The 15,055-nt window shown below is 37.2% G+C and overlaps 1 protein-coding gene and 1 non-coding gene across 7 annotated transcripts in view; one reads left to right on the forward strand and one right to left on the reverse strand.

Annotated features, from left to right (window-relative positions):
- Positions 1–15,055, reverse strand: part of ATF1 (activating transcription factor 1) — a 64,327-nt gene that overhangs the window by 9,751 nt on the left and 39,521 nt on the right. For 3 of the 6 annotated variants that reach the window (XM_010804952.4, XM_010804955.4, XM_010804953.4), the window contains exons 3-5: positions 13,753–13,872; positions 11,188–11,288; positions 392–522 (exon numbers count right to left, since the gene is read on the reverse strand). In XM_010804952.4, coding sequence (XP_010803254.1) covers positions 392–522; positions 11,188–11,288; positions 13,753–13,872 — 352 coding nt within the window. The remainder of the gene's footprint in view (positions 1–391; positions 523–11,187; positions 11,289–13,752; positions 13,873–15,055) is intronic. The other 3 variants (NM_001075289.1, XM_024991502.2, XM_005206278.5) reach the window with 1 other exon arrangement.
- TRNAG-UCC (transfer RNA glycine (anticodon UCC)) lies at positions 14,299–14,371 on the forward strand. The gene has a single exon. It is a non-coding gene; the product is annotated as a tRNA-Gly (tRNA).

Here is a 15,055-nt window from a genome sequence, read left to right on the forward strand (position 1 = left end):
GGGACAACGCAAATGAATTTCTTGGGGGTGATGAAGTATCTTGATTGTGGTGGTGCTTAGGCAACTCCATCTGTCAAAACTCACAGACTTACCCCCAAAATAAGTATGTAAGCTATGTATCACTAGCAAGCTGTGTGACTTTAGGGATAGTAATTGTCTAACTCTCTAACCTCAGTTCCCTCATAAATTGGTAACCGCCCACCTTACAAAATTGTTGTAGGGAATAAATGAGATAATGCTAAAAAAGAACTCTGCATTATTTCTGGCTCAAAATGTTACTTATTATCCTTTAATACTCATCACTATTAAAGCATGACAGTCTATACCAGCTTCTTCACCCAGGAAGGTTATTTTCTGTGTCTGTCAGGTGGGAAATGCCTCCGGTACGTACTGTACTGTCCGGTGCTGGTCTGATAGATGGGAGTTGGAACAGACATAGAAGTGACAGCAGAGACTCCAGGGTTTTCTCCGTCTCCTTTTCTGCCCCGTATATCTTCAGAAGATAGGTCTTTCAAAATCTTTCTGTGAAAAATAGAACTCAATTATTAATGTTGGTAATGAGGACAACTTTACAAAAAGAAATTACTAAACCTCTTTCAATTTCAGGTTAAAAATACAGTGATCTAGGAGACACCTAGAGTTGGACACGACTGAAGCGACTTAGCAGCAGCAGTAAACACCTCAACTGTGGTGTCAAGGAATCATTTGTTTAGCACATACTATTTTTTTATCTCAAGCTAGGGATAGTGAAAGACAAGAAAGCCTGGTGTGTGCTGCAGTTCATGGGGCTGCAAAGAAGCAGACATGACTTAGTGACTAAACAACAAGACGTTGTTTAGCAGGCTGGTTACATTTTAGTTTATGATGACCTGAAAAGAGACAACGAACAAAGACCCACAGAGTGCCTTTCCAACAACAAGGCCCTTGCAGAGGTAGAAAAGGTCTCTTTATAGGAGAGGTGGCTCCACTGTGAGTACAAGGTGCTATTCATTTTCTAAACAGTGTCAGTTACCTTTATTTAAAAAGATCAAATTGGGGACTTTCCTGGCGGCCCAATGGTCAAGAACCCACACTTCCACTGCAGAGGGCACGGGTTTGATTCCTGGTCTGGGAACTAAGATCCTACATGCTGCATGGTGCAGTGATCAATCAATAGATTAAACTTATTTTTCAACCTTCAACTCTATAAAGGAAGAGAAACCTATAGTTCTCAGAAAGAAACAAGAAGATTAAAAATACTACTCTAAGACTGGTGGTTGCCAAGGTGGAAGGGGATGAACTGGGAGTTTGGGGTTAGTGAATTCAAACTGGTAATATTTAGAATGGATAAACAATACCCTACTGCATAACACAGGGCACTACAGTCGATATCTGGTGATAAACCATGTGTAAAAAAATGTATATATGTGTGTATAAATTAGGGGGATAGAGTCCATTTTCCTAACTTTGATGGAAATTATAAAAAAAATACTATAAAAACAGAGTACCTTGTGATAAATAAAATTCATTATTTTAACAAGAAGTATACTTGACTCCACAAAAATAAGGCAAAAATAAGGGAATGGAAAAAGATGCCTTGCTGAAAAGAAAGGTCTTCCAAAACACAGCTGGGGATGGAAGGAGCATTATTTGTTTCTGAGAAGAAAAGAAAAAAGAAATTTTTACTCAAGAATTCCACGTTTGTTGGAGAAAAATTAGAAAACCTTAACTACTTGTGCAAAAACAGTAACAAAAAAGAATCACAAAGAAAAACAAAATAACCCTTAGCATTAAAAGAGATCTTTCATGTTACCTATGCTAAAATTCCAGTCCATTCAGGAATTCTCTAACATTACTAACAGCTTCTATTTATAAGAATAAGGCATCCACAATTTCACAAAGCAAACTATTCAATTATTGGATGGCTAGAGCTCATCCTTGTTTAGATTCAAAGCTAATTCCACCCAGTGAAACCAGAGAAAGTTAAACTTTATACCCTAATCCTATATCCATGCCCTAGCTTTGCAGTATCTGACAACTGCTTCAGGTGTTCTTCATTGGCGGCCAGATAACTTCAGATCCTTCAGATGTTCTCTTATCACATGTTGAAGATCCTTTCCCAGCTTGGTCCCCTTAACCTGGACAGTCTTCCCAGCAAGAACTACAAGTGTAGAGTACACTACCAGAAGTTCCACAGTGGAGAACAAAGGACGTGGCGGTCCTGTGAACTCTGTGTTAGCCATCTGCAGAACCGCCACTGTGCTTCCCAAACCTGCTATGTACCAGAATCATCTGGAGAGGCTTATTGAATCCAGGCTCCCAAATGGCGCCTCTGATGATTTGAGTGAGCTGGTCAGGACAGAGCTCGAGAATACATTTAACAAACTGCCTGCATGGTCCTAAGCAGCCAACCTTGCCTGAAGAGGTGGAATGCTGTGCCCATCTTTTTCAGTTTTAAGTTACGAAAGATTTTGAGCACAGAAAGTACAGAAGGGCTTCCCTGGTGGCTCAGTGGTAAAGAATCTGCTGGCCAATGCAGGAGCCACTGTTCAATCCCTGGTTCCTTGAAGATCCCACACGCTGTGCAGCAATTATGTCTGTGCCACAACTACTAAGCCTGTGCTCTAGAGCCAGAGAACTACAACTCCTGAGCGCGTGCACCCTACAGCCCGTGCTCAGCAACGAGAGAAGCCACCACAATGAGAAGCCTGCACGCCACAGCTAGAGAGTAGCTCAAGAGCAGCTCACCTCAACGAGAGAAAAGTTGTGCAAGACCCAGCTCAGCAAAAAAAAAGGATAGAAGGTAAAACACCTATGTACCATATACCAGGAATCAACTGATTGCCATTTTGCCATGTTTGCTTCAGATACCTCATTTTAACAGGAATTAAGTTACATATACACCAAAATGTCACCACCAATTCCTTTCCCTTTTCCCTCTCAATGAGTGCCATTATCTAAATTGTTATTTATCATTCCCGCATATATTACTTTATTTTTACTATATTTTGAGATACTATTTGCCATTGTCTTACATTCTTCCTCATCCTCCTTATTCAACCTTGGAGCATCTTAAAGAGCCGTCTTTTGGACTTCTCCATCTACATTCTTTCCAATGAGCTCATCTGTCCCAAAGGCTTGAATACCTTGTGTACACTGATGACCCCTCAAAATGGTTATTTTCTCAGCTTCTCTCCTGAACTCGAAACTCACATATCCAATTGTCTATTGAATGCTTCCATTCAATAGGCACCTCAAACTTAATACCTCCAAATCTAGTATCAGATATCCTACCCCTGGCAGTCTTACCCATGTCAGTAAATATCAACTCTACTTTTCAAAAATTTTGGAGTTGTCCTCTTTCTCACAACCTTTATCCAATTCATAAACAAATCTCATTGTCTCTATCTTGAAAATATATTCAGAATCTTACCCATCCTCATCACCTCCACTATGGTTCCCCAAGTCCATGCCACCAGCTCCTCCTGACCGAACAACAGCCTCTAGCAGGTTCTCCTTGCTACAGCCTGCTCTCCACACAACAACCAGTCATCTTTTTAAAATGTCAGTGAGATCAAATCACTCGTGTGCAAAATGGTTCCCTACCAGAATAAATGACAAGGTTGCCAAGGTTTGTCCCTGTGACTTCTTCCCTTTATAGTCACCATCCAGCCATCTTGCTACAAGATTATCAATTTTACTGATTCCACACCCCCTACCCCCGCAAAGAACCACCTTTCAGTTATATTATCTCTATTTGTTTTCTCTTTAAGTTCACAGGTTTCTGCTCTCCCACACCCCCACGTGCGCCACTTTGTCTTGCAGGATGTTAGTTCCCCAACCAGGAACTGAACCCTCCAGCAGTGGAAGCATGGAGTCCTAAGCAACAGACTGCCAGGGAATTCCCTGATTTCTGCTCTTAATCTCTATTACTTTGTTTCTCCTGCTTGTTTTAAGCTTATTTTGTTTTTCCCCCAGTTTCTTAAAGTGAAAGCTGAGACCGTTGATTTGAGACCTTCCTTCCTATAAAGTGTTTTTAATAAGGTAAATTTCCGTCTATTTCCTACTGATTTGTTATTTCCTACAGAGTTTGGTATTTTGTATTTTTATCTTTCATTAAGTTCAATGTTTTCTAATTTCCCTTAAGATTTTCTGTTTGGTCCACAGATTATTTCTAAGTGTGTTAATTTCTGTATGGAGATTTCCTGTTATCTTTCCTTTATTGGCTTTAGTCTAATTCAAGTATGAGTAAAGAACTCTGTGTAATTTCAATTTTTCTTAATTTGTTAAGGTTTGTTATGATCCAGGACGTGGTCTTTCTTGGTGGATATTCTTTGTGCACGTAGGTGAAGTGTTCTAACAATGCCAATTAGATCCAACTGGTTGATGGTATTGTTCAGTTCTATAATCTTGCTTATTTTCTGCTGTAACTTCTGTTGGATACTAAGATAGATGTACACAAATTTTCAACTATAACTGTGGATTTATATTGCTTTTCAGTTCTGTAAGTTTTTGATACATGTATTCTGAAGCTCTGTTGTTAAGTGCATACATATTTAAGGTTGTTATATCTTCTTGGTGAACTGATTTTCTCTTTATCTCTGATAAATTTTTTTGCTCTGAAGTCTATTTTGTATGATACTAATACATCCACTTTATTTTTGTTTTCATTATGTTATTTCTCTTGGTTATATGTATAGCAATAGTAGTAGTGGTTTATAAGGTAAATATGTTCAGTATTTTGAAGAACTGCCAGCTTGTTTCCACAGACACTGTCCCCCTTACCAACATATGTTATGCTTTGTTTGGGATTTTTTAAGCATCCTACTAGGTTTGAAGTGGTATCTCATTACTTTGATTTGCATTTACCTAATGATGGGGCAGAAGGAGAAGGGGATGCCAGAGGATGAGATGGCTGGATGGCATCACTGACTCGATGGACGTGAGTCTGAGTGAACTCTGAGAGTTTGTGATGTACAGGGAGGCCTGGCGTGCTGCAATTCATGGGGTCGCAAAGAGTCAGACACGACTGAGCGACTGCACTGAACTGAATGACAAATCATGCTAAACAATTTTTTACATGCTTATTGGCCATTTGTGTTTCTTCTCTGGATATTCTAGTCTTTTCCTCATGTTTTAACTGGGTTATTTAACAATATTCAGTCTTCCAGTTGATGAACATGTAATGTCTTTTCAGGTAAGATTTTTTAAAATTCCTCTCAATGAAGTGTTATAGTTTTCAATATGCAAGTATTAATATTATATACATCTGTTAAATTTACTTGACTGGTCAAAAAGTTCATTTAGGCTTTTCCATATGGAAAAAAACCCAAACAAACTTTTTGGCTGATCTGATATATAATTTGGATTTATAAATTTAATTTCAAGTATTTTATACAGTTTATGTTGTTATGTGTAGGACTGTTTTCTTAATTTCATTTCTGGATTGTTTATTGCTAATGTAGAGAAATACAATTCATTTTGTATCCTGCAATCCTGCTGAACTTATTTCTACTTTAGTGGATCCTTTGGGATTTTCTATATACGTAATCACTGTCATCTGCAAACTTTTATTTCTTCCTTTCCAGTATGCTTTTTATTTAATTTTCTTAACTGCCTGAGAGTAGAAGTAATGAGATATTCACAGCCTTGTCTTGTGCCTGCTCTTAGGAGGAGAAAATATTCAATCTTTCTCCATTAAATATGTCAGCTACAGGCTTTTGTAGATACTTATCATCAAGTTGAGGAAATTCCCATCTATTTGTCTGATGAGGATTTTTATCATTAAAGGGCACTGCGTGTGTGCCTGGTCATTCAGCTGTGTGTGCCTCTTTGGACTGCAGCCTGCCAGGCTCTTCTCTCCCTGGGATTCTCTAGGCAAGAACACTAGAGTAGGTTGTCATTCCCTCCTCCAGGAAATCTTCCCGACCCAAGGATCGAACCTGTGTCTCTTGTATCTCCTGAATTGGCAGGCAGATTCCTTAGTGCTAAGTCATTGGGGAAGCCCTTTAACCCCGATTTCATCAAATGCTTTTTGTGTCTGTTGAGATGACTATATGTTTTTTGGTTTTATCCTACAAATATGATTTATTACATTAATTGACTTTCAGATGTTAAACCAATTTTCCATTCTTGGAATAAATCCTACTCAAGTATGGTATATAATACCTTCTATTTGTTAATTTGATTTACTAGTATTTTGTTGAAGATTTTTGTGTCTGTATTCACAAGGAATACTGGTATACAGTTTTATAATCTCTTTTAACTAGTGAGTTTAAGTCATGTGCTCTTTTTTTTTTTTTTGGCCACACCACAGGGCATGTGGAACCTCCCTGCTCATGGATGGAACCCATGCCTCCTGTAGTGGAAGTGCAGTCTTTTTTAACATTGGTTTTTATTATAGAGTGTAGTTGCTTTACAGTGTTGTATTAATTTCTGCTGTACAGCAAAGTGAATCAGTTATACATACATATATATCCCCTCTTTTTAAATGTCCTTTCTGTTTAGGTCACCACAGAGCATTAAGTTGAGTCCCCTGTGCTACATACAGCAGGTTCTCATTAATTTATCTATTTTATACACAATAGTGTATATATGTCGATCCCAATCTCCCAATTCATCCCATTCACCCATCTTGGTATCTGTAAATTTTTTCTCTACATCTGTGTCACTATTTCTGCTTTGCAAATAAGTTCACCTGTACCATTTTCCTAGATTCCAAATATAAACAATATTATACAGTATCTGTTTTTCTCTTTCTGACTCACCTCACTCTGTATGGCAGAGTCTAGGTCTATCTATGTCTCTGCAAATGGCACTATTTTGTTCCTTTTATGGCTGAGTAATATTCCATTGTGTATATGGACCATATCTTCTCTTATCCATTCCTCTGTTGATGGACATTTAGGTTGGAAAGTGCAGAGTCTTAACCACTGGCACACCAGGGAAGTCCCATGCTCTCTTAATATAATTATTGATACTGGTGGAACTAACATTTTATTATTTGCTTTTTTAAAAAATTCTTCTGCATTTGAGTTAAGAGTTTTAAAAACTCTATTTTAATTTACCTATTGTGTATTTGACTAAATCTCTTCGTATAGTTTCTTTAGTAGTTGCTCTGGTGTTACAATACAGATGACAAGTCTACTTAGTCAATGTATTACCACTTGAAGTGAACCTTAGAAACCTTACTACCATATTAAATCCCTACCTTATCCCATTTATCTTGTAAGTTGTCTTATATATTACCTCTGCATACACTGAAAGCCCCATCAGTGTCATTTTTCAACTGTCAAATACATTTCAACTATCAAACTATTCACAGAAGAACGGTCTATTTGCCCAAATCTTGCTATTCCAAGTTTCTTTTGGTCTTAATAACTTAGTAGTTATTTTAGAGCAACTCTACTGTTAATGATTTCTCTTAGTTTTCTTTTATCTGAGAATACTTAGTTCAACTCCATTGCCTAGGGTTATTTTTCAAGACACAGAATTCTGGATTAACAGTTCTTTTCTTTCAGCACTTTAAAAATGCTATTCATTTCTTCTAACCTGCAGTTTTGGTGAGAAATCTAGAGTCTTTCACAGCATTCCCTTATAAGTGGTATGTCATATAAGTGGTTGCTCACAATATGTGTTTATTTCATAGCTATGTGATTATGGTATGTCTGGGCAGAGGTTTCTTTGTGTTTTATCCTGTTTAAGATTTGCCAAGTTTTCTGAATCTGTAGGTTTCACTGAACTTGGGAACATTTCAGTCATTATTTCAAAAACTATTTTTTCTGCAACATACTTTTTTTCTGTTCTATGACTCGCATGACACAATGTTAAATCTTTGGGTACTGTTTCTCCAGTCCCTGAGACTTAATTTTTCTGATCTCTATTCTTCAGACTGGATGCTCTCCATTGAACTATCTTTAAGTTGAGTAACTTCTTACCTCTGTTCTCCTATTGAATCCATCCAGTGAGGTTTTTTTTCTGTTAACTGTATTTCTCAGCTATAGAATTTCTATTTTGTTCTCTTTATATCTATTTTTTTTGCTGAGAGTTTCTATCTTTCCATTCATTTCAAGAGAATCTACCCTTACTTGTTAGTCAGAACATTGCAGTAATAGCTCCTTTAAAGTCCTTGTCATATAATTCCAGTATCTTATCTTGTTCATCTAGGAGATGATGGCATTTGCTGATAGTCTTTCCTTACAATTTAAGATTCTTCCAGGTTCTTTGTATGCCAAGTAATGGACATTTTCAATATTATGACACCTGACTCTTAAATCCTGCAGAGAATTTTTGATATTCTTCTTTTAGCAGGCTATCAACCTGGTTGTGTCTAAGCCACAAGTCCTGATTGGCCTTCTGTGCATTGTAGTTCCAACATCCGTTTCCGTTTTCAAAGACTCTGCAGTGCTCTTCAGATTTGACCCTGTGTGCACCATGTAGTGGCCAGTTTGGAACTTGACCTATGATCTGCCATATGTATAGTTCAGTTCTCAAAGTCTATGTATGCTAGGAAAGTCCATTTTTATTCTTTACTTGCTAAAAATATGAGTAGGTGCTGAATTTTATTAAGTACTTTTTCTGCATTTGAGTTGATTATATATTGTTTCTTTTGATTCTCACTTATGATGGTTTATTTCCTCGTATGTTTGATTTCTGACTGTAAATCCATTATTTGGTTGACTTTTGATAAATTCAGAAAACTTAACTTGGGGAAGCTTTGTTTCAGATGTTCTAGCTTCTTGTAGGGTTCTCAGCTTAATACAAAAATCTTGGGTTCATGGTCCCTTCCTGCAGAAGTAATGGGTATACCTTGGCTTTCATGCTTGCTTGCTTCTGCTTCCCATTCTGGTTTCAGCTAATGTACATGGCTTTATATTTATTGGAGTAGGGTTAGAAGACATTTCTATTATTTCCTATAAATGCACAATTCATTAGTAAGTATTTTATCTAGGAGCTAACTGTTTTGTGCTGAGAGAGCCCTATTTGAAAAGTAAACATTTTACCCATATTCCTTTGGTCATTATGTCTAACAGTCTAAAAGTAATTAATACAAGACTCTGGAAGACCATTCCAGTCTTATATGTTTCTGTCTGGTATATTTTTTACATTTCATTTTAAACTACTCAAATTAATCATTATTAGTATTATTCTAAAAAGTCAATGGTATCTTAATGTCTTGGTTCACCATTCTTATATTCACATTCCTTTTGTTTCATTTCATTTTATTCTTCCTGACATGTACCCTTTAGTAATTTCTTGTATCAGCTTCAAATGATTTTAACTTCACCATTATTTCTGAGTGATTGTTCAGGTGGATGTGTAATTTCCGGCCAACTGATATGCTCTCTTGTCATTTAAAGATTTTAGTCCATTGTCTTCTAATACTACACTTCAAAAATCTGTTGTCTGCCTAATGGTCACATCTTTTCTCTTTGGAAGCTTTCTTCCAAAGATCTTATTTTTATTGCTTCATAAGATATATCTAGGTGTAAGTTTATATTAATTTATCTGGTTGGGACATTGTTTTCTAAAGCTGAGAAATTCCTTTCATACTGGATTACTCTTTTTTGAAGCCACACAGTATGGCATGTGGGATCTTAGATCCCTGATGAGGGATCAAACCCCCGCCACCTGCATAGAGGCATGGAGTCTTAATCATTAGACCACCAGAGAAGTCCCTGGATTACTTTTTTTTAGTTTCAGATTACGAGCTCCTTTTAGTAGGCTTATTTTTCACATACCCCTTCCCCCAAATTCCAGACAAAATTTCTTCTGTTCATTAACTGTTTATTCAGTAGAGTCTCAATTCCTTAACATGGTAACAAGGTTCTAAGTAACAAGGCTCCTGTTTACCTTTTCTTGCTAAACCAACCCGTTCCTCTCTGTACCTTAAATTCCCAGTTCCCAGAACAGGCCAGCTTCTTCGATATCATATAATCCACCTTTATTACCCTGTTTCCTCAGCCTAAGAAGCTCTCTTTCTGCCTCACAAAACCTATTCCTGCTCCTAACTCTCAAAATTTATCAGACTGATAATGAACTAAATCACATATTTTATGAAGTCTTTCCCATTTGTTCCATCAGGCAGGAATGACCCTACACCCTATACAAAATTCTCTTATAAGATCTAAAACCTTATGCATTTGTTTATGTCTTTCAAAAACATTTCATCCTTTTCTGTCTCCCTTTCCTCCTACCCTCTAGTCACCAGGTTTTGTCGATTCTAACACAGAAATGTCTCAGATCCACCCATGTCAAAGATATCCCACTGCTGCTGCTAAGTTGCTTCAGTCGTGTCCGACTCTGCGACCCCATAGACAGCAGCCCACCAGGCTCCTCCGTCCCTGGGATTCTCCAGGCAAGAACACTGGAGTGGGTTGCCATTTCCTTCTCCAATGCATGAAAGTGAAAAGTGAAAGTGAAGTCGCTCAGTCGTGTCTGACTCTTCACAACCCCATGGACTGCAGCCAACCAGGCTCCTCCATCCATGGGCTTTTCCAGGCAAGAGTACTGGAGTGGGGTGACATTGCCTTCTCCGGATATCCCACTACCCTATATGAAATCACCCAGGTTATTTTAAAAGCTTTCTGTGAGTTGTACTACTTCAGCTCTCCATTACTTCAGCAAGTAATTATTAAGCATCCACTTTCAGCTGGTCGTTTTGATAGGTTCTGGAATCACAAAAAATAATGCATAGACCATGCCCATAAATAAACTGGAATTCTAATAGGATGAGATAAAGTACTATAAAAGGAATCAGTTACAGGATGCCACTGAAGAAAGACCTAACCTGGTCTTGGGAAGCTGCAGAGAAATAAACAAAGAATGCTTCCAGGAGGAAATGAGGCCTAGAATGTAGAAGAGTTGTGTTTCACCAAAGGGACACACATAAGGAAGAGACAAAAGCTAGGAGGCTAAGGAAGGGAACACAGAGTAGTTCAATTCTTAAAATCTACAGTCCTTTCAAATTACTATTAAAGTTAACTAAAAGTAAATACAGATATCTAATACTTTGCCAGAAGGTAAGTCTAAATTCCTCCTTAGGACAGCAACAGGGGCCCTTCATAACCTGGCTCAAGCCTATCTCTCTTAACACATGCCTTCTGATACAAACACATGTTCCTTCTTGATGTAATTTGCTTTGTATAACATCATTCAAACTCCTGTGGTTAATATAACACACACAGGATTTGATACATGAGCACTAACCTGTAAGATGGGCGCCGTGCTAGGATCCCGTGGGTTTTCTGTGAGGAGCCTATGCTGTCAGATGAGTCCTGAGACTCCTCACTCTCTGATAAAGATGATACCTGAAAAACAGAACTGGTTTTACTAAGATGAACAAACCAAGTGGGAAAAGAATTAAATTTCATTTTTACTTTCAGAAAAAATGATCTGTCTCCTACCACCCAAATTCATTTGTCATTAAATCTAAGGTCTAAAAGAAGAAAGAAAAAGAAAAAGGAGAAAGTTTATTTCAGGAGTCTAAACTATAGGAACAGGCTCAGAACTAAGATGTCTATCCCCCAAATAAAGCACTACTACTGCACTAGAGTTGTAAATATCAGTCTTGAGACTGATGCACACTACTCAGATTTTTTTTATCATTAATGCTATCTGATTTGGATTTTGGACATGCTTTGAAATGCTACTAGATATCCAACTAATATCTAGTTAATAGATGATGACATTGAGGAGTCTGCTGAATATACAAACCTGTGTCAGGGAAGAGCTCTGGGCTAGAAATATGTATTGGAAGTCAGCTCTCTAGGACAGTCCTTAAAGCCACAAGACTGAGTGAGCTCAGGAAGGAGAGATAGGACAAAACCCAGGGACATTCTTAGCAGTAAGAGGTTGGAAAGAAGGGGAGGAACCAGCAAATGAGGCCAAGAATAAGCCACCAGTGAGGCAGGAGGAATACCAAATGAGTGTGGTGTCCTTGAAAAACTAGCAAAGATGAGTATTAAGGAGAAAAGAATGATCAACCATGTCAAATTCTGCTAGCAGGTGAAATAATATAAGGACCCAGGACAACCATTAGATCTGGCAAAGTGGAGGTCACTGGCAAGGGCAGGTACAAACAAGTGAACTTAAAAATCTGTAATAATTAGCTTTATCTCATTTCATAATTGAATTAGTAAGTACATGTAGAGCATTTAGTGCACGGCACAGCACAAGCACACATTAAATGTTAACTGCTATTAATAATAAACCTATTGATTGTTTGTGAAAGCCTCCTTGATATTTAACTTGAGATCTGAAAGGCAAGAGAAGCCAATACTGGAGATGTTGAGGAGAAAGCTTTCAAGCAGAGAAAAAAAGGAAAACCTATTAAAACTAGTTAGCACAATAACCATATGAAAGTTTTAAGTTACATCTTACAATTGAGGAAATAAGACTTTTTAAAACGTATTAAATTTCTCATTTTTCTGAAGCTACATTGTGACACTTCTTTAAAAAAAATAAAACAGGCTTCTAGAAAGGACATAATAAATAAATTCTCTACATTACCTATTGTATACAGAAAGCCTTCCCCTAAACTATTTAGACTTAGATCTTAAATTTCCAAAGAAGCTTGTTTTACACTGTATAATCACCTTCAAAAATGAGTTCAAGTGTACTTATACTTTTTTATATCTTAAATCTTTATCTTTTGATAGAAAAGAAAGAACGGGTCATAATCAGTAATAGTTAATAAATAATCACAGTAACAAACAATACAGTAATAATTAAAGAAGATCAGTCGCTTCTGCTTCCTCAAGCATCACAGATATACCATTTCTAATCTAAATCTTAGCTGTTTTGCCTTTTGTCTGCAGATTTACTCCAAAGCCTCCCAGTGAACTCAAGTAAGAAAATAATTTCTAGAACTAAGACATTACTTATAACTAAGAGGAAGAACCTTACTTCTCACTAGCAAGTAAGAGTAAAATCTTCACATTAAAAACTCAGCAAAACCATGCAGCAATCACCTTTCACAAAGGAAAAAACACATGAAGACGCAGCTCCAGAGCTGACAGCCCTGCCAGGTGCTGTATATACTCAAGAGGGAAAACGAGCTACACAGACACTGTATATACTCGAGGAAAAATGAGTTATACAGACACCGCATATGCTCAAGAGGGAAATGAGCTACACAGACACTGTATGAGTTATACAGACACTGTATATACTCAAGAGGGAAAATGGGCTACACAGCTTTTCTTCCAAGACAGCTGCTTCTAAAAATGAGAGATGACCAAAGGCATTCTGAGACTCACAGGAGCCAGAAGATAAAATGGGGAGAAAGAGTAAAAAGCAAAGAACCCAGGATGGCTCTTTCCTTCCTATTGTTGCCAGGTGTAAACAGACAGACAGGTATAAGTAAGAACTTTACAATGAGGGAACTCTCTTTTATTTGATCACCATTAAGCATAAAGTAGGTACTTTCTTATTTTGCTAAGACACTCACATCATTACCCTTTCTTCAGAATTCTCTTTTTCGTGAAGGATACCACTAGGATAAAAAGGTGCTTTCCCTTCAGAAAATCTTTCATTTCCTTAAATTCTAAACAATAACTTCTCCCCAAAATTGCCTTCTGTTTTCACTGGGTAGTATATACATGAAACTAGAAGTTCTAAAACTTTTCCATTCACTTCATTTGTTCTATAGTCCAATCTCTAAGACATCATTATCTTGGTCTATAATATTGAAACTATAGCAACTTCAGTTGTCCAGAGACTCCAGGTTCACAAGTGCCCTCTCTCAGCCACTAAGTCTTTTAATTTCTGTACCGTTTGCACGTGTGGTGGGTGAATTACAGAAGACTGAGCTGTCTGGATGACCCCCTGAACCTGTACTTGCTTTCCAGGAAGAGGTACAATTGTCACTGGCGCAGATCCTCTTAATGACATCTAAGAACAAATAAAAATTCAATTAACATAATATAATACCTGTGCATGTAAGAAGCTGAGTTCTTTATACTAAAAAACACATTTTAGAGCTTATTATATATAACCACATCTATTAATCACACATTAGCTATTTTCTGTGTGCAGGGGATTGCACTAGGAGTATAAAATGAACAGAGTAAGAGTTATAATACAAGCAAAAATATAGAAACCAATCTACTGTGGGAGCAAAGATAGAGTGCTCTTTCAGCTGGGTCTTGAAAGATACATAATTTCCTGATGGTATGCATGGGGAATAGGGTTGGAAGATATTTTGGGTGGTGGAACTGATTGTATAAAAACATCATTGTTCTTTAGGACATGTCATTCTGAAGACAGCTGGTTAAAAAACAATTAAGAAATCAAGGGTCAAAAAGTGAGAGAGGGGCTTCCCTGGTAGTCCAGTGGTTAAGACTCTGTGCTTCCACTGCAGAGGACACAGGTTCGATCCCTGGTTGGGGAACTAATATCCCACATGATTTGTGGTGTGGCCAAGAAAAAATTTTAAATTTTTTAAAAAGTGAGAAATACCAACTTTGGGCAGCATCTTTAAAAAATTTTTTTTTCATGATTCAATTTTTTACTTAAAATATTTTATTTCTTTGGAAAGCAGATGGGGATTTATGGAAATACCACAATAAAATACTAAACCAAGAAAAGTCCACCCATCATCTTTCAAGACTCAGCTCAGGTTCTACCTCTTCCAAGAAGCTTTCCCAAAAATTTTCAGATCTCTTGCCTTCCCCTAGACTATACTGGTTCTAATCATTCATCCTGGGCTTAAACACAAAATAAAATTCAAGGCTGCTCCTCAAGTTCTGAAAATCACCTTTGTGACTCTTTTCTGTGTATGCAACAGGTTCCCAATAACAATGCCTTATTCACTTTCATTTAAGGTTCTTTATCCTTTCCCAAAGTTGGATTAAAATTCGTTTCACTATCCCCTGAATGCCTAAAGGTCATAAAATATTGTATATAAAAATTTATCCAAATTATCAGAAAGGGAGTGTAAAAAAAACACCTTTTAAAATTGCATTCTCCCAAAATAAAATACTTAGGAATAAGCCTGACCAAGGAGATGAAAGACTTATAGGCTGAAACTATAAAACATGAATAAAGGAAACATTAGACAATTGAAAGAAATGGA

The sequence above is a fragment of the Bos taurus genome, chromosome 5 (genome assembly GCF_002263795.3).
Source record: "Bos taurus isolate L1 Dominette 01449 registration number 42190680 breed Hereford chromosome 5, ARS-UCD2.0, whole genome shotgun sequence".
NCBI classification, from domain to species: Eukaryota; Metazoa; Chordata; class Mammalia; order Artiodactyla; family Bovidae; genus Bos; species Bos taurus.